The following is a 24,344-nucleotide window of genomic DNA, read 5'->3' as shown; positions in this document are numbered from 1 at the left end:
TTAAGGGGTTTGATATAATTTAATTAATCAGCCTTATCTTCTCATCCCCTGTTATTATGGATTAATTGAATTGACTTTATCACAGAGCAGAATCCCTTATTTCCAGTTAAACAGAATTTCTCTCTGGACAGGAAATGACGACATTATAGTACTAGTACTTCCAATGCGGTTTTGTTCTCCACAGAAACTAACAGAACTATTTATACAAAAAATATGGAGAAGTGCAACTTGATTCTCACGTTGAACATTTAAGATACAAGATCTAAGCGTTGTCCAGGAAGGTCTTTTTTTTCTTCGGTTAAAAGTTATCCAGAAGTATCAGAGCCAAACATTTGAGTACAGGAGTGCATAGATGAAAGAGGAAACAAGTCAGTAAGGCAGACCCATTTGTGAATCAGAGGTGGGCATAAAATACCTTTAGCTTCCTTCTGGCATTGAACTTCTTCAAGCAATCCACGGTCTCCTGCCTGTGCATGCATGAAGCCACGGTGGAGCGGTGCTGGAAGACAGAAAGAAAGTTTGCTCAGAAATGGAAGGGAATAGTAAATGGAGAGATCGCACTTGTTTGAGCAACCTGGATGTGTTTTACTAATAGCAGTAATTTATTGTTACGGCCATTGGCCAGCGTAAAAAAACAAAGCAATACAGGTACCCATATAACATTAGTTAAAAATAGAAGGAAAAGGGAAAAATAAAAAGTAAAATAACATTTTTACTAATGTGTGTAAAGTGCCGTCAAGTCGCAGCCGACTTATGGCGACCCCTTTTGGGGGTTTTCATGGCAAGAGACTAACAGAGGTGGTTTTGCCAGTGCCTTCCTCTGCACAGCAACCCTGGTATTCCTTGGTGGTTTCCCATCCAAATACTAACCAGGGCTGACCCTGGTTAGCTTCTGACATCTGACAAGATCAGGCTAGCCTGGGCCATCCAGGTCAGAACTTTTTTACTAATAGCTATATTCATTACATAGCAAGCAACAGTGGCATGAAAGCCACAACATGAACTGGATTATATACCAGTCAAATCTATTGGGGAGGCTAATTGTGTTAAACCCCAGCCTTTGCTGAACACGATGCTTTTCAGATTCTTCCAGCCATTTAATTTTATGAAGATCTAGATAACAGCTTGTGTAGGATAATTATTTCATTTCTTCATGCACAAGCTTGAGCTCTGACTCTTAAATGTGCATTCATATCAGGCATATCCCCACAACCATATGTTCCCACAATCTCCAGGAAGCAGTAAATAAATCTTTTGCTGACTGTGCAATGTAGCTGCCCGCCTAGGGTTGCCAGGTGCCCACTGGTGGCAGGCAATCCCCCAGCAATTTCCCCCTCTGCCCGCCGACCACCTGAGGGTCAGCGGGCAGACGTGCACGCACGCGTGCATACCACACGCATCACTTCCGGTTTAGAACTCATGAGGGGCCTTTTACCTCTTAGTTTGAGTGGTAAAGGGGCGCTTTACCACTCAAACTGAGGTAAAGGCCCTTTGTGATGCAGCACTTCTGGTTCTAAATTGGAAGTGACGCGCGTCGGCACACATGCGCACATGCACATGCACTTAACAAGAAGAGCCTCCTGCCAGAGGAGGTAAGATACCTGGCAACCCTATGCCCGCCCTGTTCATCTGTTCCTTGTTATTTTTACTAGAGATGCTAGAGGCAGTTCACAAGTGGTTAAAGGCTTAGCTAACCCAACCTAAGCTGATTCTCTCATATGTTTCAGACTTAGGGTAGCTAACCTCCAGGTACTAGTTGGAGATCTCCTGCTACTACAACTGACAGAGATCAGTTCACCTGGAAAAAATGGCCGCTTTGGCAATTGGACTCTATGGCATTAAAGTCCCTCCCCTCCCTAAACCCCGCCCTCCTCAGGCTCTGCCCTAAAAACCTCCTGCCGATGGCAAAGAGGGACCTGGCAACCCTATTCAGACTGCTGTTCTTTACTATGGAAACAGACATACACGTCAGGGGCCTTGAGATAAATGTTACAACCATAGGGAATAGATCACAATGGGTAGCCATGTTAGTCTGTCTACAGAAGTAGAAAAGAGCAAGAGTCCAGTAGCACCTTAAATACTAACAAAATCTTTGGTAAGGTATGAGCTTTCATGAAGAAGTGAGCTGTGACTCACAAACGCTCATACCCTTCCAGAAACTTTGTTAGTCTTTAAGGTGCTACTGGACTCTTGCTCTTTTCTAACCCTAGGATTGTTCATAGGCCCGTCACCACTATCTAGTGCTATATAGGCTTATAATTTAATATTATCTGTATTGTGTTTCCATCTTTTTTCAGCTAATCTTGAAGTCTCCCATAGTTAGTCAGCCAATAGTTTGGGGCATTTATGAATTAATTGTACATCAGCTCTTAGTATATTGTGGTGGAGGATGGCTTAAGTACTGTTTTGCACCTTTTGGTCAGCCAAAAGGTCTTTTAAAAAAACAATCAATATTTTGTAATTGGGCCATTATGACAGCAGGCAAAAAAAAATCACGAACAGTAATTTTGGTTTGATACAAAGTAAAAAGTACTTAAGCCCCTCTCTTTACACCAGGGAACAAGCACTGATGATTAGACTTCTATTCATGAGTGCCAAGAGAGAATCAGATAGTCAGGAGTGAAAAGGAAGTAATTAACTGAAAACACAGAAATAAAAGGAAACGGTATGAAGAAGCAGGACCTTTGCCAACAGGGATTTATTTCTAGGTGCATATTTAGTAGAATCTTTCCTGTGGGGATGGATTTTTTTAATGGGGAATATTGTCACGTAGAACCCATATTTCAATTCTTAAGGAAGCTGAATGTGGAAAGCACTTCTTCAGCAGCACAAAAAGATTATGCCCCCAACCTCAGTATACTCCTCAGCCTGGAGGAGAGGTGGCAGCAGAAGCAAGACACAAATGAAAAATGTTCCTCAGAAATAAACTGAAAATTTTGTTTCAAGAGCACGCAGGTGAGCCTTGGGAATCATCCTTGTACAAGCTGCCCCCCCCCCAACCCCTTGCACGATGAGTAGATAAAGACTGGGATCTTTTAAAAGTCCTTTGAAATCCTATGCGTTCTTTTAATTATTATTCTAGCAATGGAGCTGAAAAAATAGTCATGAAAAAAGCAAAAGAAAACTTAAAATGCATTGCTTTAGATCACAGTGAGTGGTATTGTGAAGATGAGAAGGCAAGAAAAGTCAATTTTATTTAAAAACAAACAATATTTCTGTATCATGCAATTCTCTTAAAATGTACGTGTCAGCTGTAGCCTATTTTTACTATTATTGGAAATATAAAAAAGAGTTATTAAGCATAATCTATAACTAATAGCTCGCTATTTGTGACCCAACATAACAGAAATATAACACGTAACAACAATTATGCAAATAAAGGAGTTTTCACATCTTTTCATATGCTACTCATCTGAGATGTCCTTTCACAGAGAGCTTCTAGAAAGTATTTTATGAGCATTGCTAATTATTTGGAGACAATGCTCAGATTTAGGGCAATTTCCAAGAAATGCATGTTGTACTTACTGATATCCAGGGGTGCTTCAGAGCTTCTGCTGCCGTGATACGTTTGGATGGGTTGATTGTCAACATTTTATTGATGAGATCTTTTGCTTCAGGAGTGACAGTATCCCACTCAGGGGAAGGAAACTGCAAAAGCAAAGGGAGCAAATGATTGCTAGCAATAGGTTCAGAAGAACTTTTACCTCCTCCCTAAAGTATGAAAACATACATTTCTTTCTTTATTTAGCAGAAAACAAAGGGATGATTGCTTAGCATAATCAGTCAAAGGCAGTAAATGTAGCACAGAGTGACCGCTGGGTGGGGGCCAGGTGCTGCAAATGTTCTGCCAAAATCTGTACACTACTGATTTGCCATCTTGCTTCAGGCTTGCCAGCTTGTTACTGAACACATAGAACAAAAAGAAAATCTCTCCCTGAGCAGCTTCATTACAAGCCTTGTTTGGGCCATGTGAAAGTACAGAACAGAAATTAAGTATTTATGTTTTGTCTTGCTGGGGGAGGGGCACATATGTATTTATTTATTAAAATACTTATATCCTGCCTTTCCTCATGGCTCAAGTTGGTTTACTAATCACAATTAAAACATCATGACTTAGAACAAACAAGAATGAAACCACAAATGACCTCCACCTCCCAAAAATGATTGCATTATGTATGCCCTTAAAACCCCTGGCCAATTAAATGGCTGCTTTGGAGGGTGGACTCTATGACATTATACCCCACTGAGGTACCTCCCCCTCACCAAACCCCACCTTCCACAGGCTCTAAATATCCAGGAATTCCCCAGCCTAGAGTGGGCAGCCCTATTTAAAGGGCAGTCCAATGTAGTGTGCATTACAGTAATCCTGCCCCAAGGTTAAACATAAGAACATAAGACAGGCCATGCTGGATCAGACCAAGGCCCATCGAGTCCAGCAGTCTGTTCACACAGTGGCCAACCAGGTGGATTAGTTTAGCCAGACATGGATTAGTTTAGCCAGATGGACCAAGCCTAAGAAGGAGCAGGTTGATAAACCAAATACAGCTGACAGAAGGCATTCTGGGCCACTACCTCAACCTGGTTTTCATAAACCAAGGCTGGGCCCATGAGCACCCTCAAACTCTTCACCTCCATCCACTACGAGGGGATCCAATCCCTCAACCAGCCTTCCCATCCAGCATCACCTCTGTTTTGTATGGATTTAGCATCAGCTTGCTTCTACTTAGTCGCCTGACCAAGCCTCATAGCAGTGGTTCAGAGATAAGACAGAAACATCTGGAGGTTTTGGTAATGAAATACAGAACGGTGCATCATCTACACATCGATGACCACCCCCCCGCCCACATCCCAAAGCTCAGGATGAGCAACCTCATACATATATTGAAGAGCAAGTGTGTTAGAATAGAACCCCATGGCACTCCACAGGAAAAAAATAACCCATCTTGTTCCTCAAATGGAAACTCTTTGTGTTCAATCAGACTGAAAAGACAAAAAGCAAGGAAAAGCTACTCTCCTAACGCCAACTGATGGACAAAATAGTACTGAGTATGGTGTCACTGCAAAGATTTCTCTGGCAATGTACATAAAGTACTGTGAACACTTACAAACTCCTGTATGGATGCTAAGAAGGATCTTCAATCTTCCCCAGGGGCAGCCGGCGAGATCAAAATGGCCCTGGAAAGGGACCTCACCCCCTCCTGTCACCACACAATAGGGTTGCCAGGTCCCTCTTCGCCACCAGTGGGAGATTTTGGGGGTGGAGCCTGAGGAGAGCGGGGTTTGGGGAGGGGGGGGGCTTCAATGCCATAGACTTCAATTGCCAAAGTGGTAATTTTTCTCCAGGTGAACTGATCTCTATCAGCTGGAGATCAGTTGAATTAGCAGGAAATCTCCTGCTACTACCTGGCAGTTGAAGAGACCTACAGCACCGGCTCCAATCTTGTCTAGGTATAAAGAATCAAAGCAAAAGCAGTATTGGTATACTCTAATAAGCAATGCCAACTCATATAATTGTAAAATGTATGTACAACACGAGTATTTCCAATGCACAAAAAACTCAAATATATGGTTACCACACCGGTATGCTAAATTGCAATACAAAATAATACAAAATGATATCAAATCTGGTATCCCTACCAGTCTGCACATGAATTAGAACCAACGATAAAACAAAGAGAAGTCAGAGTCCAAAGTCAAGTCCAAAGTTCGACTTCCTTCAAATCAAAAATAACTGTATTCAATCCGAAAAGTCCAAGTCCAAAACGACACCTCCGGATTTGTGTGCGTTTCGCCAAACAAGCTTCTTCAGTTGGTGAGTTCCATTTTGGCAAGACAACTTCAACCGGGTACAACGACCTCTAAAAACAAATAAACATTCCAGCGGAACCCCAAGGAAACAGTATAAGATAATAATAACATATCCAATAAAACATTTTCTACCTATATTTCTATACATACCAAGGACCAGCAGCCATCAAGGCTCTTCCCAAGAAATAGGGCTGGTACCATTGATTCATGGTGAGCTTAGTTATAAAAAACCCCAGCTGAAACCAATGTAGGAGGTGAAAGTGGCCGTTTAAAGTGCCCCTTGCTGTTAGGGTATCACTGGAAGCTACTGAGATCAAATTCGTTGTTTAGACCTGCAGGGGAAAGAGTTTTAAATAAATATATAAATTGCATTTCACGTCTATGTAGAATTTTTTCAACGTCCTCATGTTGGAATCTGCGCAGTTTGTATTGCCACAGTGCAAAGAAGAGTAAATCTGTGTCCACTTACGAGCCATTTCCTTCAGAAGGGACACTCCAACACAGATTTACTCTTCTTTGCGCGTGAAATGCAATTTGTATATTTATTTAAAACTCTTTCCCCTGCAGGTCTAAACAACGAATTTGATCTCAGTAGCTTCCTGTGATACCCTAACAGCAAGGGGCACTTTTAACGGCCACTTTCACCTCCTACATTGGTTTCAGCTGGGTTTTTTATAACTAAGCTCACCATGAATCAATGGTACCAGCCCTATTTCTTGGGAAGAGCCTTGATGGCCGCTGGTCCTTGGTATGTATAGAAATATAGGTAGAAAATGTTTTATTGGATATGTTATTATTATCTTATACTGTTTCCTTGGGGTTCCGCTGGAATGTTTATTTGTTTTTAGAGGTCGTTGTACCCGGTTGAAGTTGTCTTGCCAAAATGGAACTCACCAACTGAAGAAGCTTGTTTGGCGAAACGCACACAAATCCGGAGGTGTCGTTTTGGACTTGGACTTTTCGGATTGAATACAGTTATTTTTGATTTGAAGGAAGTCGAACTTTGGACTTGACTTTGGACTCTGACTTCTCTTTGTTTTATCGTTGGTTCTAATTCATGTGCAGACTGGTAGGGATACCAGATTTGATATCATTTTGTATTATTTTGTATTGCAATTTAGCATACCGGTGTGGTAACCATATATTTGAGTTTTTTGTGCATTGGAAATACTCGTGTTGTACATACATTTTACAATTATATGAGTTGGCATTGCTTATTAGAGTATACCAATACTGCTTTTGCTTTGATTCTTTATACCTAGACAAGATTGGAGCCGGTGCTGTAGGTCTCTTCAACTAGTGTTTTGCTCAGCACACGCAGCAATTCATTTAACTACCTGGCAGTTGGCAACCCTACCACACAACCTTCACTTGATGAGGGCCAAAGAGCTGGCTGGAGGGAAAGGAGGAGCCACCATGCTCTTCCTTGCTTGCTGGGCACTACTGTGCTCCTTCTAGCCAGCCCTACTGTGGCTCTCCAGGGCAAAGACCCTATGGGATTTTTCCTACAAAGTTAATGGCTCATCTGACCCTTGATCCTCTCCCACAGCTACTGTTGCTTCTTCTGGGCCCACTACCCTTCTCTGTCCTGATTTTAAAAGGGGGGGAAGGCAGAGATGAGGTTAGGTGACAGCTGTAGCAAGCCTAGATTCCAAAGTGAATTCTCCCACCTCTGTCATCTGCAGGGAATAAATAAATTGGGATTTGCTTCTCTGTGATGAAGGGAAACAGCTTATATAATTTTTTAACTGAAAAATACGCTTCAACCCTACTGCTCTGTGAACAAAGCAAGGCAAGAGAATAGAACTATTGAAGGAAATAATGGTGGATGAGAGAAAGAAAAATACTATGACTTACGTCATAGGCTCCAGCTTTGATCTGCTGATATAGTCGGTGTTGATCTTCATCCCAGAAAGGTGGATACCCAACCAGCAGAATATAGAGAATAACTCCTGAGTGATACAGGAAGAGGAGAACATTGTTACATAAGCTCCTGCCAATTACAGGTGGTAAAAGGCTAGTTCAATTATTTAGATTATTGGAGCAGGCCCACATTGTCAGTAAGAATGAAAACTGAAGGTGATTTGTCGAGAGCTCTTTACATAAGTGGATACCTCCTTACACAACCAGCATCATGCTAACAACGTGTGGTACAGCTACTTGGTTGAAGAAATGAAAACCTTCAGACTGCCGCATGAGCTTTCTGCAGCTCAAACTGAATAGTCAGGCGGCATCAAAATAAGCTAGCAAAAGACTCCAGTCTTTATGGATATAGAAGGATGAGCAATCCACACTCCCTAGTGGATTTTCAGTGCGCATAAAATGGCACTGGCTGCATGAACTTAGGGAAACACTGATCATGCAAACTGTCATAGGCAAAGCGATTTTCCAGGTGTGTACATGGAGGATTCAGGAGCCTGAGCATCTCAGAATAATTAGTCTGAACAGAGTCTCTTCTTAGGACTTTGACGCCTGGTGACTGAATGCTCATTTGAAGCTCCTTGGCGAGGGTTGCCAGCTCCTGGAGGGAGCTCGGGAGAATATGAAGCCAGAGTATGTCCTCCAAAGCTTCCATTTCATCCAAAGGAATTGGTCTCTCTAGTCTAGATACCATAATTCCGGGATAACTCCCAGCCCCACCTTGAGGTTAGTAACCCTAGCTCCTCCTAGGGTTGCTAACCTCCAAGTAGGGCCTAGAGATCTACTAGAACTACAACTGATCTCCAGTTTACAGAGGCCAGGTCTCTAAAAGAAAATGGCTGCTTTAGAGGATAGACTCTATTATTCCCCTTCCCAAACACTGCCTTACTAAGACTTCACCTCCAAATCTCTAGGAACTTTCCAACAGGGAATTGGCAACCCCCAGCCCTCCTCCCACTTGTGGGCATTGTGGTTGTAGGTCAGGAATACGGTACTCAGTAGGGTTGCCAGGTCCCTCTTCGCCACCGGAGGGAAATTTTTGGGGCGGAGCCAGAGGAGGGTGGGGTTTGGGGAGGGGAGGGACTTCAATGCCATAGAGTTCAATTGCCAAAGCGGCCATTTTTCTCCAGGTGATCTGATCTCTATCGGCTGGAGATCAGTTGAATTAGCAGGAAATCTCCTGCTACTACCTGGCAGTTGGCAACCCTAGTACTCAGTCAGGTTCCTGCTGTTAGGTTCATACAGTTAGGTTCAACATCCATTTATCAAGAAGGAGACACCAGGGATGGGAGCAACTGGTTTCAGAACAAGGAACCTCATGCAGTTTACATTTCTAGTTAACAAAAAACTAACTAAGCATGGACTCCTCTATCCCAAGAGACTAAACCAGCTCACATAAATATCGGGGGGGGGGGATAGGGACAGAAGGTTTCATTGTAATGTATACAACAGATATACCACAGTGGTGTTGATCATTAATGGCAACCAAATCACAAGTAATAATTATGGGTGCAAGATTCAAACAATTATTTTATCCTGGGCCAATCTGTATCCCATTACCTGCCACCTATGGCCAGACAACTTGAATTGGAGAGAACAAGAATTATTTTTTCAAGTGTCCAGAACACCTTGATCTTCTGTATGGATGCTCACAGTCCCTTATCTTATTGCCTACACATCTATCTATTCTCCCATATTTTACCAGGACCTCAGCTCTGACTTGAAAAATCAAAGAAGATATCCAAGGTCATTAATGTAATCTCAATGGAATGCAGAGGTTTTGCTGATTTTTACTTATTCTTACTTATAAGAATAAGTAAAAAGTAAGTATAAGTAAGTTCTTATAAGTAAGAACTTTCTGCCAAGTTAGTACTGGCAAGGAAATCTCCCTGCTAGTAAAATCTTGTATAAAGAAATTGATCTCAGAAAATCTGGCAACCTTTTAGAAGACATTTAGGAGGACTGATCAGTTATGCATGCCAGTAGCCATAATTCAATGTATAAAATTACAGACACACATCTGAGCCTGACTATTAGTTCAGAATGAAAACTTGATGTAAGACGTATGCTCCAGATCTGCTTAATGGGACACCGTGGAATCCAACACAGCAGGAATTGCTTTTTCCCATGCATGTGCTGTGTCAGAGTGAAATGCTTAACTGAGCAACTGAATGACATGAACATGCCAAGTTGGTGAAGTACACATACAATTTGCCCTCATTAGGAGGTCTTCCCTTGTTGGAAGTGTTATTTTCTTTCATTCTTTTGTCCTTAGTTTTTTTGGGTGGAGAGAGAAAAATGTTGTTGGCAAACAGATTTTCTCGTGGGGATCACCAGAGTTTCTACTGGTGACTTATTATTCAGAATTAGCTGCACTCAAGAGAAAACACTACGTCATGTTATATCATCACACATCTATTCAGAAGAACTTTGCAGTTCAATATTCACATCTAACATAAACCTTCTGAAGAAAGCCAGGTGTTTTGCTAGAGATGATTGATATTGCTTCTAGCCATAAGAGTTCATTCATAAATTTTATTTAGGTAACCTACATTTGTTTTTCTGCTCTACCACAATGCACTGCTTGGTATCTATATAGGGTGGCCAGGTCCCAGCGGGTGAAGGAGGGGATTTATGATTAAGGGGGTGATCTGTGTCCTCAGTAGAATGATAGCACTTCTGGTGTGACCTGCACGTGATGTCATCACACTGGGGGGTGACTCTCTAGCATTCACCCATAGCGTTTGGGGTCAATGCCAGAGAGTCACTCAACATGATGATGTCACTTCTGGGTTGCACTAGGAGCAACGTCATCATAACAGGGATGCCTGCTGCCCCCCCAATTTGCCAGGGAATTTCTTCTTACCACCCAGCTGAGTGGTGGTAGACAACAGCAGTAGGGAGTGGGAAGTCTTCCACTATACTGGGAGAGGTGGCAACCCTATAGAGTGATTTACAGTGCATTCCTGAGCGGAATGCCTGAGCCAGGCTTAGGAGACAACGTGGCGGCACTGCCTCCCAGTTTGAGTGGTAAAAGCCCGTTGTGATGCAGCGCTTCCGGTGTAAACTGGAAGTGACGTGGTGTGGCAGGCAAGCACGTGTGCACATGTTGCCCACCGACCCTCAGCTGGTCGGTGGGCAGCTAGGTAGATTGGAGAGGGTTTGCCCACCACCATCTGGCACTTGGCAACCCTAGCTCATGATGCAGACAATGGTTGTAAAGCCTCATTACATAAATTGTTTGCTATTCTGGAGAGAGAAAAACAAAACAAACATCAGAACACCCACTCAGCACTGTGGAAAAGGTACAGAGGTATGTTTTGTGTTAGCTTCCTCAGAGGATAAACCCAATAAAACCATTTGCCTGCGTTTTTCTTGGTGACTGGGGTGGCCCTTTTGTTTTTCTCTGCCCAGTACAGCAAATAATTTATGTAATGAGGCTTTACAACCATTGCCTGCATCATGAGCAGAAATATAATCAAAACCACAGTAGTTAGATCAAGTGACCTCTTTCTCCCTTCCCACAAAAGTTTATATCTAGTACACAGTGATTTTTCAGTCAGCTTCACTTACCACATGCCCACAAGTCCACAGCTTTGCCATAAGGGTCTTTTCGAAGGACTTCTGGGGAAAGGTAACCTGGAGTGCCCGCAAAACCTAAGTGAGACAAACACTGGTAATGTGCAATAAGTTAAATCGTTGATACCAGAAGAGTCTAAAGTTCTAAGCCTCAGTGACATTCCCAAATGTATGCCAGTATAAGCCAAACCCAATTTGCCTTGATTTTACAACTGCCACATTTACCATATTTTTCGCTCCATAGCACGCACCTGACCATAACATGCCCCCCCCCAGCTGGCCGTCGGGGCGGGGAAAGCCGACTTGCGCTGGAATGACGAGAGCCGGCTCTGTGCGCCTCGCCCGCCTCCCAGCTGGGAGGCGGGCGGGGAAAGCCAGCTCGCTGTTCCAGCGCGCCCAGCCGGCTCTGTGTGTCCCGCCTGCCGCCCAGCTGGGAGGCAGGCGGGGAAAGCCGGCTCGCGTCGTTCCAGTGTGCCCAGCCGGCCCGGCTCTGTGTGTCCCAGGGTACACAGAGCCGGCTGGGCGCACTGGAATGGGGCGCACAGAGCCGGCTCGTGTCGTTTCAGTGCGCCCAGCCGGCTCTGTGCACACATTCACTCCATAACACGCACAGACATTTCCCCTCACTTTTGAGGAGGAAAAAAGTGCGTGTTATAAAGCGAAAAATATGGTAATAGCATATAATAAAAAAATCAAAGGAAAACACAAATCACAGATCCTACATGAATAGGGCATAGGCCAAACTCTGGAAAAGGCAAAGCATTTATATATCCATGGCTGTGTTACAGGTCTATTTGTCATCTTGGTATATGTAATCATCCACTACTTCCATTTACTCTTAGGCCATTTTTGCATGGTCAATTTTGATGCTCGCTCAAAGCTCCTTTTTAAAATGTGACTTTAAAAATGCCTTTTCACGGTCCCGACGCAAAAGGAGAAGTTTCATTCCCCCACTCGCCTGCTCCTTTGTTCCTGTTTGCATAGCCATTAGCATATGCATAGCTAACGCGCCTCTGTTATTTTGCATTGTTCCTTGAGGGGGAATCTTCACGGCAAAGGTCAGGTTAAATTGACTCTTTAGTAATGCAAAGCAGGTATGTGCTGGCTTCGCAGCCACTTCCGGAATGACTGTTCAGCGTGCAAAATTCAAAAAAATATGCGGGGCAATTCAGCCTGGAATGCGCTGCTAATTACCATGCAAAAATGGCCTTATATTAGAAGTTATTCTGGGGCAACCTAGTTGTCACTAAGAATGCATTGTTTGGCTTAAGTTATCCTGCTGGTCCCTCTCTCTTTTTCTTAAAAAGCTCTGCAAGAACTGAAGAAGTGTACCTTTAATACATTAATACTTACATACTTTTACCTAACCATGGCTGCATTTCCTGTTATTCTTGCTCCTAAGGATGCCCGGTTTAAAATGCACCTTAGTAGGGCTGTGAAGTTGAGTGAAATTTAAGCAAACAAAAACCCACAGGTAGAGTGCTCCTTCCAATCCACCTTTTCCTTCTGTGTTCCCATTTTGTGTAACTATTGTAAAAACCCCAAGCGAAGGAATACAGAACAGTGGTCTGAATCCCCTCTGGATGTCTATCTCTCAGACTAACGTACTTCACAAAGTTCTTGTATAGATAAAATTGGTAACATACTGTACGCTGCCTTGAGCTCCTTGGAAGAGGAGCAGGATACAAGTGCGATAAATACAGACAATAAATTAATGTTTGATTGTACATCAGATCCATTTAGCAGGAGATCAGGACGGAACTGTGACCTTTAGCATGTAAGCATCTGTGCCCAACTACTGTGTTCCTTTCCTAACAATAATCAGCAAATTGTAGTTATGGCTTTAAAAAAGTACAAATTGTTCCCTTAACAGCTTGTGACTATAGCTCGAAGACACAATAGCAATGTGTCACGTTGACCTAATTAACTTGCATTTGTAGCAGCAAGTTATCATGCATTAATTGAACCACAGCAAGCATCCAAGTAGGCTTTTCTGAGCTTAAGATTTTAATGAAGTGACTCAACAAATTCAAGAAAAGCCCCACACACTAGCGGAAGCAAAGCTAAAGAAACATTTAATATTGTTTAACTAGACATATTAGCTACCACAAGCTTATTAGGTTGGGGAGCTCTACACTGTCTAAATGAAGGTGAGTGACTTGTTTAGGTTGCAATAGAATAATTGGATCTAGAATGTTTTGTATATTTAATTATACCCAATTCTCATATATTTTGCATGAAAGATGACACACCACAGATAGTGGACAACATACATTACCTTCAATACCATGATTGTTGTGCCTGTACCAAATGTGAAACCGTCTGGAGCCCAGGGGATCAATGTTTCTGCAGGGTGTCCAGGAGCCAGGCTACAAACCACGCACTCTAGACCCAACAGTGACCCAGAAGAGCCAAAGGCAGGAGTGCTTCTGCACACCGAAGGCCCCGAGGGGGTGCTGGTAAACTCCCAGGCCCAGCAAGGAGGGAAATCCCACTGGAATCACAATTTCCAACTACACTGGCTCCAGCTGGAGTATCGGATCAGGTTTGAGGTGCTGGTTTTGACCTTTAAAGCCTTACACTGTCTGGGACCTTCATATCTGCAAGACCACCTCTCCTGGTACACCCCACAGAGAATACTGCGTTCATCAGGTAACAATCTGCTGGTGGTCCCGGGCCTAAGGAGCATCAGGCTGTCCTCAACCAGGGCGAGGACTTTTCCTGCCCTGGGCCCTGCCTGGTAGAATAATCTCCCAAATGAGATCAGGGCCTTAAAGAGTTCTACAGGGCCTGTAATATGGAGCTATTCCACTGGGCTTACAGTTAGGGTTGCCAATCTCCAGGTACTGGAGAAAGTATGCACTGGTACTAAAAAGCTTAGTTGTATCAAAAATTAGTACGAGGCAAATGCTATAAACAATGTATATTCTTAGCAAAAATAAGTGAATAAACAACTACAAAGTGTGAATACAGAGTGACACAATATTAATAAAGAACAGACAAGACAAGAGTAGTAGCTTCATACAATGCTACAAAAATTTCAAAATGTCCAAATATGTCCAATTATGGTAAGTATAAATCTTATCTGTTTCTTTCAGAAATTCAAATGAAGCTTGAAAAGGAAGGAATCATAGGCTTTTGCTAAGAATATACATTGTTTATAGCATTTGCCTCGTACTAATTTTTGATACAATCTCCAGGTACTAGCTGGAGATCTCCTGCTATTACAACTGATCTCCAGCTGACACAGATGAGTTCACCTGGAGAAAATGGCCGCTTTGGCCATTGGACTCTATGGCATTGAAGTCCCGCCAGAGGAGAGGGGGGACCTGGCAACCCTACTCATATAGCAGCTTTGCAAGACTGTGCAGTTATGCATAATATAAAAAATAAAATATTTTCTTTTCTTTGTATGCTAACCACACATTTTGAGCTTGGAATAGCACAAATGGGGGGTGCACACACGTGGTCATGCCAATTAAGTACCAAGGGTAGTGAAATCTACCAATAGGTAGTAATCTGCAAAACATTTTTAAGGATGGTACGGTGAAATAGGAAGGCTATTGAACTAATATTTTCATCAACACTATGTAAAAAGCTTCTCAGCTGCTTAAGTGAAAATAGTGTCGATCAGATGTATCTTTTGTATGGCATGGCTCAAATAGGCAGTGAACCACAGCAAAAATATAAAGCAGACAAGAGCTACAGCTATGAACCTAAAAATTGCAGCTACAATATATTTAGGACTGTAACCAAAGATTGTCTTTTCTCAGGGACAATTAAGTATAGAATGAAAGAGGGGTTTGGTTGGGTTTTCTAACTTTTCTTTAAACGAGTCCATATTTGAATTTCTGCTCTGCATGAAAATAATAATTATGCCCTTTGTTTCAGTGCTCTGGTGTTCAGCTAATGGATCAGAAGTGCAGAGAATCCATTGCTTAGATTTTCAAGATACACAAAGTGTTCAGAGTAACTGCATCCTGCAACATGAACAAAAACAAGGGGCTGGGGGTGATAAACTTCAGAGCCCGGTCCCTCTACTCACCAAACCAAGCCTGTTGCTCCCCCTCCACTTCGATGGCAAGGCCAAAGTCAGCCAATTTAACAGCAGCTCCCTTCAGCTTGGATGCCAGTAGAAGGTTCTCTGGCTATAAGGGGAGAAAGTCAGAGACCAAACAGCATTCAAAAGGGAGAGGAGAAGATGAAGAAAACGAAGTGTGATGGCATGTGTAAGTGACTGAGATACTGACAGAGGCTGTGGCCTTGAGAATTGTGAATACATGCTTTGTCTTAGAAGAATCTGTACCCCTTCACACACACACATGTGCTAGGATTATTAATCAGAACAAGAGCTTAGCAACACGCATGCCTTGTTAACAAGCACTCAAGCGAGTGTCAGTTTCTGAAATAACAAAGTCCAATATCTATCTAAGCAAATGTATTTCATTTTGCCTAGTTAATTTGAGCAAAATTGAATATCTGAAGAAGTCTTGATCACCAAGTGGGATGCTGGTAGAAAATTAAGCAAGATATAAGGCAATGGAATTCATGGAATGGAAACTGGGGAAAAGGTCAAGATGGGTGAAGCTCCCATCACCACAGGAAGTCTTCTGAGGTTTCTTATAAAGTGACACTTTTAAATGTACTACCTGCACATTTGCTTGCTATAGCCATGATGGTTTGAAAGCTGTTTACGTTTTACTTTTTGTTCTCTGAAAATCTGAGAGTCTCAAAGAAAATGAAATTCCAATTTAAAAAAAAAATGAAATTATGCACTAACAGCTTCAGTGCTAGGCAACATATTGTGGACATATAGATTTCTAGTTCTGCATATGATCAAATTGCCAGTGATGATGAACAACTCTCTCTCTCTCTCTCTCTCTCTCTCTCTCTCTCTCTCTCTCTCTCTCTCTGTTTTTGCAGAATAACATAATAATTGGTAAGGAGAAGAAATGAATTTATCCTTTGTCAAATCTGGCGGTGGGGGGGGTGTTGAATCAAAGCTGTTTTAATGGTTCACTTGGCTACCAGTTATAGATGTTGTGGGCAATGCTTGTTTAAGAAACACACAAATTGGCTACTTATTTTTATTACTGTCGTCATCTATTGCTCTGGATCCTGGTAAATCATACCTCCACAGTAATCTGAACCCACTCACTCCACTTTTAGTTTTTGGGTGGATATCTGTGCCACCTCAGTTTACATAAGGAGAAGATATGTCACCATATTTGGTGTTGTGCACCATATTTTCTTTTTTATGTAACCCCTCCATATGAGGATACCCAGAAATTTCTTTTTTCTCTTCTGCCTTTGTCTCGTATTCTGTACTAGCCTCCCCAAAATTACCAATTTACAGGGCAATTAATAGGTCAGGTTATCCCTAGAGCCTTTAAATTTCCTATCCCATAATGGAAAACAACAATAACAAAACTCTAATATTCCTAGATATAACCCTTGTAAGTGTTGCACTTCTGGATCAGGCATGGGTTAGAAAAGCAGGTAGTACCTGAATCAGGGCATAATTCTGAAGGTGGGCTTTCTTACTGTACTTTGGCATGGTATGTGTCTGTTTATGTGTGTGTTCATGTGCCTGTTGGGTCTTGGATGAAGTAAACCAAAAGACCAACATGTCATACTGAGAGTCTGTGCAGAAGGAGCAACAAAAAAATATTTGGAAGCTGTTCCCCGCAGCTGCTGTGTGGCTGCAGGGAATGTTAGTTGGGTCCAGGGAATCCAGACTCAACTCTTTAAAAACTGTAATGTTTAGTTTGGCCACTGATTATAGGAAACTGTGGTCTGATATCATGAAGTTTGATTGCGCTGTGACACAACAGTTCGACAATATTAGAACTGATTCTTATATACGATGTTATATTTATATTCTGCTTGTCTCACTGAATGAAATGCATTGTTATTATTTTTAAAAAGCAGTTCTGTAATCAAATGTTTCCCAGATATGTTACACTGAATTCCCTTGTTATATAAGGCAGAACAAGATAGCTGGTTTCCACATGGGGGCAGGTTTGTGTGGTTTCTCCATTTCTGCTGACGCTGCCAATATAACACAGAAGCAGAGCTTCTACATGACTGATTTCCCCACCAGTCCTTCAGCAGTAGCCATCCCTGCTTCCTTGTGTGTATCATGTTCTCTGAATTTCAAGCTTTCCTTAAAAAAAAAAAAATTCTTAGGCCCTTTCATTTAAGAGATATGTCTCTCCCCTTATATATCTGCAAATAAAGGGGTCAGGAACTTACTTTAAAAAAACGAAGGCTGGAAATTCAGAGAATCTGATGCCCATATTGTTATAACATCAAATTGATATACTGATATTCAGTTGCTGATTTTCAAAAAGCCTTCTGGTGGTAGGGGAAGAAATAGCCACTATGGGGACAGGGTCAGGGAAAATGGCTGACATATGAGTGGGAAAATCCAAACTTTTCCACCCTCACAGCAGTAGGGATGCCATCCTCCCCTTTCCCACAACTGTTCCAAACAGCAGTGGGAGAACAATTTTTTTTAGAAAGTTCATTGGGCCTCCGGCATGATGATATCACTTCCAAGAAAACCAGGAAATCATGTCAGCCCTCTCTAGAAATCACTGGAAAGTCTATGGTAAAACCATAGAGTTGTCAGTGATTCCTAAACAGAACTGACATAACTCCTGGGGTTTTCCTGGAAATGATAGCACACTGTCACTGCCAGGGCCCCCATGACCACCACCACCACAACCACCCTGTTTCCCTACTCTACATGGCAGCCACTCATGCTTTACTGTGATCTTTCCCAAAACTTCTTTTTTTTAAAAGAAATTTTATTGGTTTTTATAATACAAATTTTCCATTTCAACAACAACAATGAAAATAATATGTAAATGTAAATCGTGGCTAATGTTGTTATAATTACTTAAGTGCATAATATAGGCCCTGACCTGGATGGCCCAGGCTAGCCTGATCTCGTCAGATCTCGGACGCTAAGCAGGGTCAGCCCTGGTTAGTATTTGGATGGGAGACCACCAAGGAAGGCCAGGGTTGCTATGCAGAGGAAGGCACTGGCAAACCACCTCTGTTAGTCTCTTGCCATGAAAACCCCAAAAAGGGGTCGCCATAAGTCAGCTTCGACTTGACAGCACTTTACACACACATAATATAGAAAAAAAAATAAAGGAAAATTTTTGGACTTCCCCGTCACCTCCGTCCATCTCTTAATAAAGTATTCTATCCCATCGCGATATGGTCTGATTTTAATTATTTTTATATCTTAATTAAATTTCAGTTACAGTATTCTGTTAATATAATTAATTATGCTTCTTTATGTTATGTTTATATTCTTATCTAGATCAGATTGAAAGGTACTCTTCCATTTTCCCCAGTCCTAATTCATATTCACAATATATCATCCAAGCCTCCCACTCCCCCATGAATCGTACATTGTCTTTTTGGTTTAAAGTGGCTGTAAGTTTTGCCATTTCCACCAGTTCAAACATTTTCATAATCCAGTCTTTTTTCCCAGGAGTGTCTGCCCCTTTCCATTTTGCTGCATAAAGCAGTCTTGCAGCTGTTGTTGCATAAATCAGAAAAGTCCTTTGTGTTAACAAGTCATCAGGTATCATACTTAATAGCATCATTTCTAGTGTTTTGGGTATATTTTTTTTGTACTATTAGTCTTAATTCATTATAAATCATATCCCAAAAATTCTTAGCTTTATCACAGGTCCACCACATGCGATAAAAAGAACCAATTTCTTTATTACATTTCCAACATTTAGGGGATGTCACTTTATAAATCCTTGCAATCTTCTTAGGTGTTAAATGCCATCTGTACATCATTTTATATATATTTTCTCGAATTGACTGCGCATTTATTCCTTTCAGGTCTTTCACCCATAATCTTTCTCATTTATTTAAAGCGATATCATGTCCCACAGTTTGAGCCCAGTTAATCATTGTTGGTTTAATTATTTCCTGCTCACAATAAATTGTTAAAAGAAGATTATACATTTTAGAGATCAGTTGAGTGTTATTATCTAATAACATCCTGTGAAAAGGCGATTTTTCTTTAGAGAATCCATTCTTCATATCTTGTGTAAATACTGATTTGATTTGATGATATTGAAGCCATTGTAAATCGTCTTTAAGTAACTGAAAGTCTTTTAGTGAGCTTTTTTTCCCTTCCCAGTTAATTAACTCTTGGTAGGTGATAAATTTGTCCAATCTAAGTGGGCGTAATGTCAACATTTCTTGAGGTGATATCCACATCGGTGTTACTGGTTCAAGAATATGTTTATATCTCATCCAAGTATGAAATAAGGAGGACCTGATTATATGGTTACGAAATGATGCTTGTATCTTGATTTTACCATACCACAAATAGCCATGCCATCCACTTATATTGTTAAAACCTTCAAGTTCTAACAAACGCGAGTTAGATAAGTTCATCCAGTCCTTTAGCCATACTAAAGCGGCCGCTTCAGCATAAAGTTGAAAATTAGGTAATGCTAAACCTCCTCTAACTTTAGAGTCCACCAAGTGTTTGTAAGCAATCCTCGGCTTTTTCCCTTGCCAGATGAAATTTAATACGTCTTTCCTCCAAGTATCAAAATATTTAACATGTGATATTATAGGCAAATTTTGGAATAAGAAAAGCATCCTTGGTAAAATATTCATTTGGACTGTTGATATACGTCCCAAAAGTGACAGCTTTTTATTTGACCAAATGATCATGTCAGTTTTTATTTTATCCCATAATTTAAGATAGTTATTAGTTATCAATTCCTTATTCTTCGCAGAGATCCAGATTCCCAAATATTTGACTTTATTAGCCTTGTCCCAACCTGTATATGATATAAATTCCTGCTGTTCTGTTTCTGGTAAATTATTAAATATTGTCTTTGTTTTGTCTTGGTTAACTTTAAACCCCGATACACTTCCAAAGTCATCCAAAGTTTCCAGCAATATCTTCATTGATTGTGTTGGGTTCTCCAAAATTAACAGAAGGTCATCCGCGAATGCTCTCAATTTGAATTCATGTTTTTTAATTTTTAATCCGCGAATGTCCTCCATACTCCTTAGCTTACAACATAGTGATTCCAACACCAACAAAAATAATAATGGAGACAGGGGACATCCCTGTCTGGTTCCTTTCTTGATTGAACAATTATCAGACATCGATTCATTCACCAAAATTTTTGCCTGTTGGGATGTGTATATGGCCGATATACCTCTCAAGAAGCGGTCTCCAAAATTTAATTTTTCCAATATCTGTTTCATAAAATCCCAGGAGACCATATCAAAAGCTTTCTCTGCGTCCGGGAATACAAAGGCCGCCGTTTGTTGAATATTCTGGTCATAATATTCCAATGAGTCTAATAAAACTCTTATATTATCTTTAATTTGCCTTCCTGGAACAAAACCTGCTTGGTCTTCATGTATAAGGTCCTTAATAAAATGCTTTATCCTATTCGATAAGACCGAAGCATAGATCTTATAATCCACATTTAACAGCGAAATAGGTCTATAGTTTGAAGTTTTTTCTGGATCTCTTCCTTCCTTAGGTATCAACGATATAAATGCATGTGACCAAGTCTCTGGGGATGCTCCCTTATCCAAAATTGTATTACAAAGTAGTACAAAAAAATTCACTAAATTGTCACTGAATGTTTTATAAAATAGTGCAGTAATTCCATCTGGTCCTGGTGTCTTATCCGTTTTTTGTTTCATTATTGCTTCTTGTAGTTCCTCCTTTGTAATTGGAGCATCTATCCATTCTTGTTGGGTCTTTGAAAGGACATTCATCTGTATTGAATTTAAAAACTTGTCTATTTTCTTTTTTGAGATATTTTCTTTCTGATATAACTTAGTGTAGAATGAAACAAATTCTTTTTGTATATCCGTAGTTGTATAAACTGGTCCTTTAGCGGATTGGATTTTCGTTATAATCTTCTTTTGAAATGAATCTTTCAGTTGGGTTGCTAAAAATTTTCCAGGTTTATTAGCATGTTCAAAGTATTTTTGTTTAGCAGATTTTAAATTTTTGTTCATTTCCTCCATTATTATCAAATTTAGTTGGTGTTTATATACAGAGATCTTCATTTGTATGTCATTTTTCTCTTCTTCATATAGAGCCATAACCAGTTTTTGTTCTGTCCACGGGCAACCTCAACACACACACAACCTACCAAGAATCCAGTACACGGAACAGGCAATTCTGGCATTTTTGACCACAGCTACAAGAGCTCCTCCTTGCCCCAGGCAGCTCCAAAAAAGGGCCAGGAGAGCGGACAAACACAAGGCAGGCATGGCACAAGAGCAGGCACAGCTGCAGGCCCGATGAAACCCTCTGTCCTTCCCAAAGCCCACCTTCCCCAAGCTTCACCCCTAAATATCCAGGAATTTCCTGTCCCAGAGCTGGCAACCCTACCAGAGACTCAGGCTAAGTAGGGCCTGTCCCAGCTCTCCCTGTGCCTACCAGGCTGGAGGGAGAAGCAGTGGGGGAAGAGGAGAACAAGCACTGGTGATCTGAACCCCTTCTCCTCTCAGGCAGAAGCCTGCCAAGGCTAAAAAGTGTGAGGCTCAGAGGGTGCCCTGGCCCCTGTCAACCCAGATGATGCCACAGAGCCTCACAAGTTCCAAGACTGTTGTATGTTACTATATTACAAAATTATACTGGTTTTATTCCAGTTTTACTATAATTGATTCTCTTGACAAATTCTGTGAAGTATAATTCAGTGAGGGAGTGGAGAATTTTGTGTTAAAGATCCCCAGCTAACCCCTCCCCAGGCACACACATACACTCGTACATAGAGCTATAGTTCCAACTTCCCAGGGGTCTTCAGGAGAGAAGGAATTACTCTTAAACCAGTCACCACATATAATGATATGATGCGTAATGTTCATTTATAATCTACAGCATCCATAGCTTCAAGGCAGACTTAAAGAGACACTTGTTTAGAACTGAGTCAGCTGGGGACAGTTACCTGCTGAAACACTTGGGCCTAATTCTCACTGAGGTGGTAAACTTATATTTTGTGGGCTGTACTACTTCAAATTGTAGGTGAGGCTCACATAGGGTTGCCAATCTCCAGGTGGTGGCTGGTGATCTCCTGCTATTACAACTGATCTCCAGGCAATAGAGATCAGTTCCGCCAGAGAAAATGGCTGATTTAGCAATTGGACTCTATGGCATTGAAGCCCCTCCACTCTCCAAATCCCGCCCTCCTCAGGGTCCACCCCCAAAATCTCCAAGTATTTTCCAACTTGGAGCTAGCAACCCTAGGCTCACATGATCCTTCATACAAACACACTGCTACACTAGGAGAGTAATCCTGGACCTAAGCAATCTGCTCAGAATCCTACTCATGTCTATTCTTAGGGTTGCAAGGTCTCCTGGTGTGGTGGGAGACCTCTTGCTGGCAACTCTTTCTTCCAACTGGGACTCAAGGGAGAAAAATAAACAGAGAAATAGCCATTGGGCCCATGGCATGATCTCACTTATGGGGAAAACTTGGAAGTCATGATGCCAGTTCTCTCTAGGAATCACCAGAAACTCTATGGTGCAACCACAGAGCTTCCAACAATTCCTAGAGAGGACTGATGTTACTTCCAAGGAAAACTGGCCCTTGCCAACAGTACCCCCGAACTCCTCCCCCTCCCCCCTCCAGACTCCTGCTGGTTGCCAGGCCATGTCTGGAAACCCATGGGGCATACTCCCAAAAAAGAGTTCTTATGATTGCACTAATAGAAAATCAGCGTGTCAGGGGGAAGTGCCTTAGCTATCCTCTTTTCCAACTTAGTTGTTTTTTGTTTTGCTGTTTACCTGGAAGGATTTTTTTTTTTGCTTTGAGTGTGCAATTACATTAGCTCCACCTGTACTTTGAAAAGGTACAGCCCAGACACAGGTTTACTACATCTGTGAGAACCAGGCCAAAGCGTCCCATGGATCCACAAATATCAGGGCAGAAGTACACATTGCAGTAGTTCCATCATCTTTCCAACTTTTCTAATAGAATGCGGCCACTGTTGCTATAATATTAAGAGGATGTAGTCACAATTGCAGGAACACACACACATGCACACTCACACTCATATCCAGCTCCTCTTTACTCTGCTAGGGAAAGCTTACAGATATTCCACCAGTCCCATGGCAATAAAACCAGCTTAGGGGTGGTAACTTTTAGTGGGGAAATTGTATGAAAACAACGGGTTAAATAGCCCCTTCTACCATGGCAGTGATCTTCTCCTTTAAATTGCAACCCCAGTAGTTTCACACATAGAAAGAAAAGAAGAAGAAGATGATGATGATGATCATCATCATCATCATGGAACTACACAGAATGTACAGCTTTGCCTGAAGACAGAAGGTCAAGTGCTTGGACCCCTGAGCCATTCTATCTCTGACAAAGATATGCTATAATTATCCAAAGTTTCTGGTTATAAAAAGGGGTTTCAGAGTAAAAGTATCTAGTGTTCATGCATGAACCTAAACCAGAGGGATGTTCTAGATCTCTGATCTCTTACCTTTAAGTCTCGATGCACTACACCCATTTGATGGCAATGTAAAACAGCTTCCAGGATCTGCTGGATGCAGTGGCTAGAGAGAAGAAACATTGTCAGTGACGTGTGTGGGGTAGGGAGTTCAGTGAAGGTTGAATTTTTAATAATCCCATTTTTAATGTATATTTCCCCCCCACAACTCCCATAATCCCATTGCCCTTTGCTGTTGTCAAAGCTCTGGAATGGCTCAGTGCCTGACACGTTCTGGTTTGCTGCAGGATGGAAAACAAAAGAACAATCTTAATCTGATTGTCACTGAGGCTCCACTAGAGGGGTCATTAGAGTCATTCGCAGTCCCCTGGTGAAAAACAGAAAGGCAACACTGCCAGTTCCTTTATGAGCTCACAGGATTGCTGAAGGTAATGAGCAAAAACAACTCGATCGGTTTTGCACAGAAATGAGGACAGCGGAATGGGATGGGAAAAAGCAAAATCACGTTTTCCATGTGGGTAGAATTTTCCCCATGACAGCTTGATAAAACATGCACA

General features: G+C 41.6%; 1 protein-coding gene across 2 annotated transcripts in view; it reads right to left on the bottom strand.

Moving 5' to 3' along the window:
• The window catches only part of CAMK2A (calcium/calmodulin dependent protein kinase II alpha), a 157,716-nt gene that overhangs the window by 27,093 nt on the left and 106,279 nt on the right, over positions 1 to 24,344 (bottom strand). For both annotated transcript variants that reach the window (XM_056851459.1, XM_056851449.1), the window contains exons 6-11: positions 23,821 to 23,893; positions 15,353 to 15,455; positions 11,302 to 11,385; positions 7,666 to 7,760; positions 3,526 to 3,648; positions 416 to 499 (exon numbers count right to left, since the gene is read on the bottom strand). In XM_056851459.1, coding sequence (XP_056707437.1) covers positions 416 to 499; positions 3,526 to 3,648; positions 7,666 to 7,760; positions 11,302 to 11,385; positions 15,353 to 15,455; positions 23,821 to 23,893 — 562 coding nt within the window. The remainder of the gene's footprint in view (positions 1 to 415; positions 500 to 3,525; positions 3,649 to 7,665; positions 7,761 to 11,301; positions 11,386 to 15,352; positions 15,456 to 23,820; positions 23,894 to 24,344) is intronic.

The sequence above is a fragment of the Euleptes europaea genome, chromosome 1, assembly GCF_029931775.1.
Source record: "Euleptes europaea isolate rEulEur1 chromosome 1, rEulEur1.hap1, whole genome shotgun sequence".
Classification (NCBI taxonomy): domain Eukaryota; kingdom Metazoa; phylum Chordata; class Lepidosauria; order Squamata; family Sphaerodactylidae; genus Euleptes; species Euleptes europaea.
The sequence above is the reverse complement of the archived record's forward strand: the minus strand, read 5'-3'. Positions and strand labels throughout refer to the sequence as shown.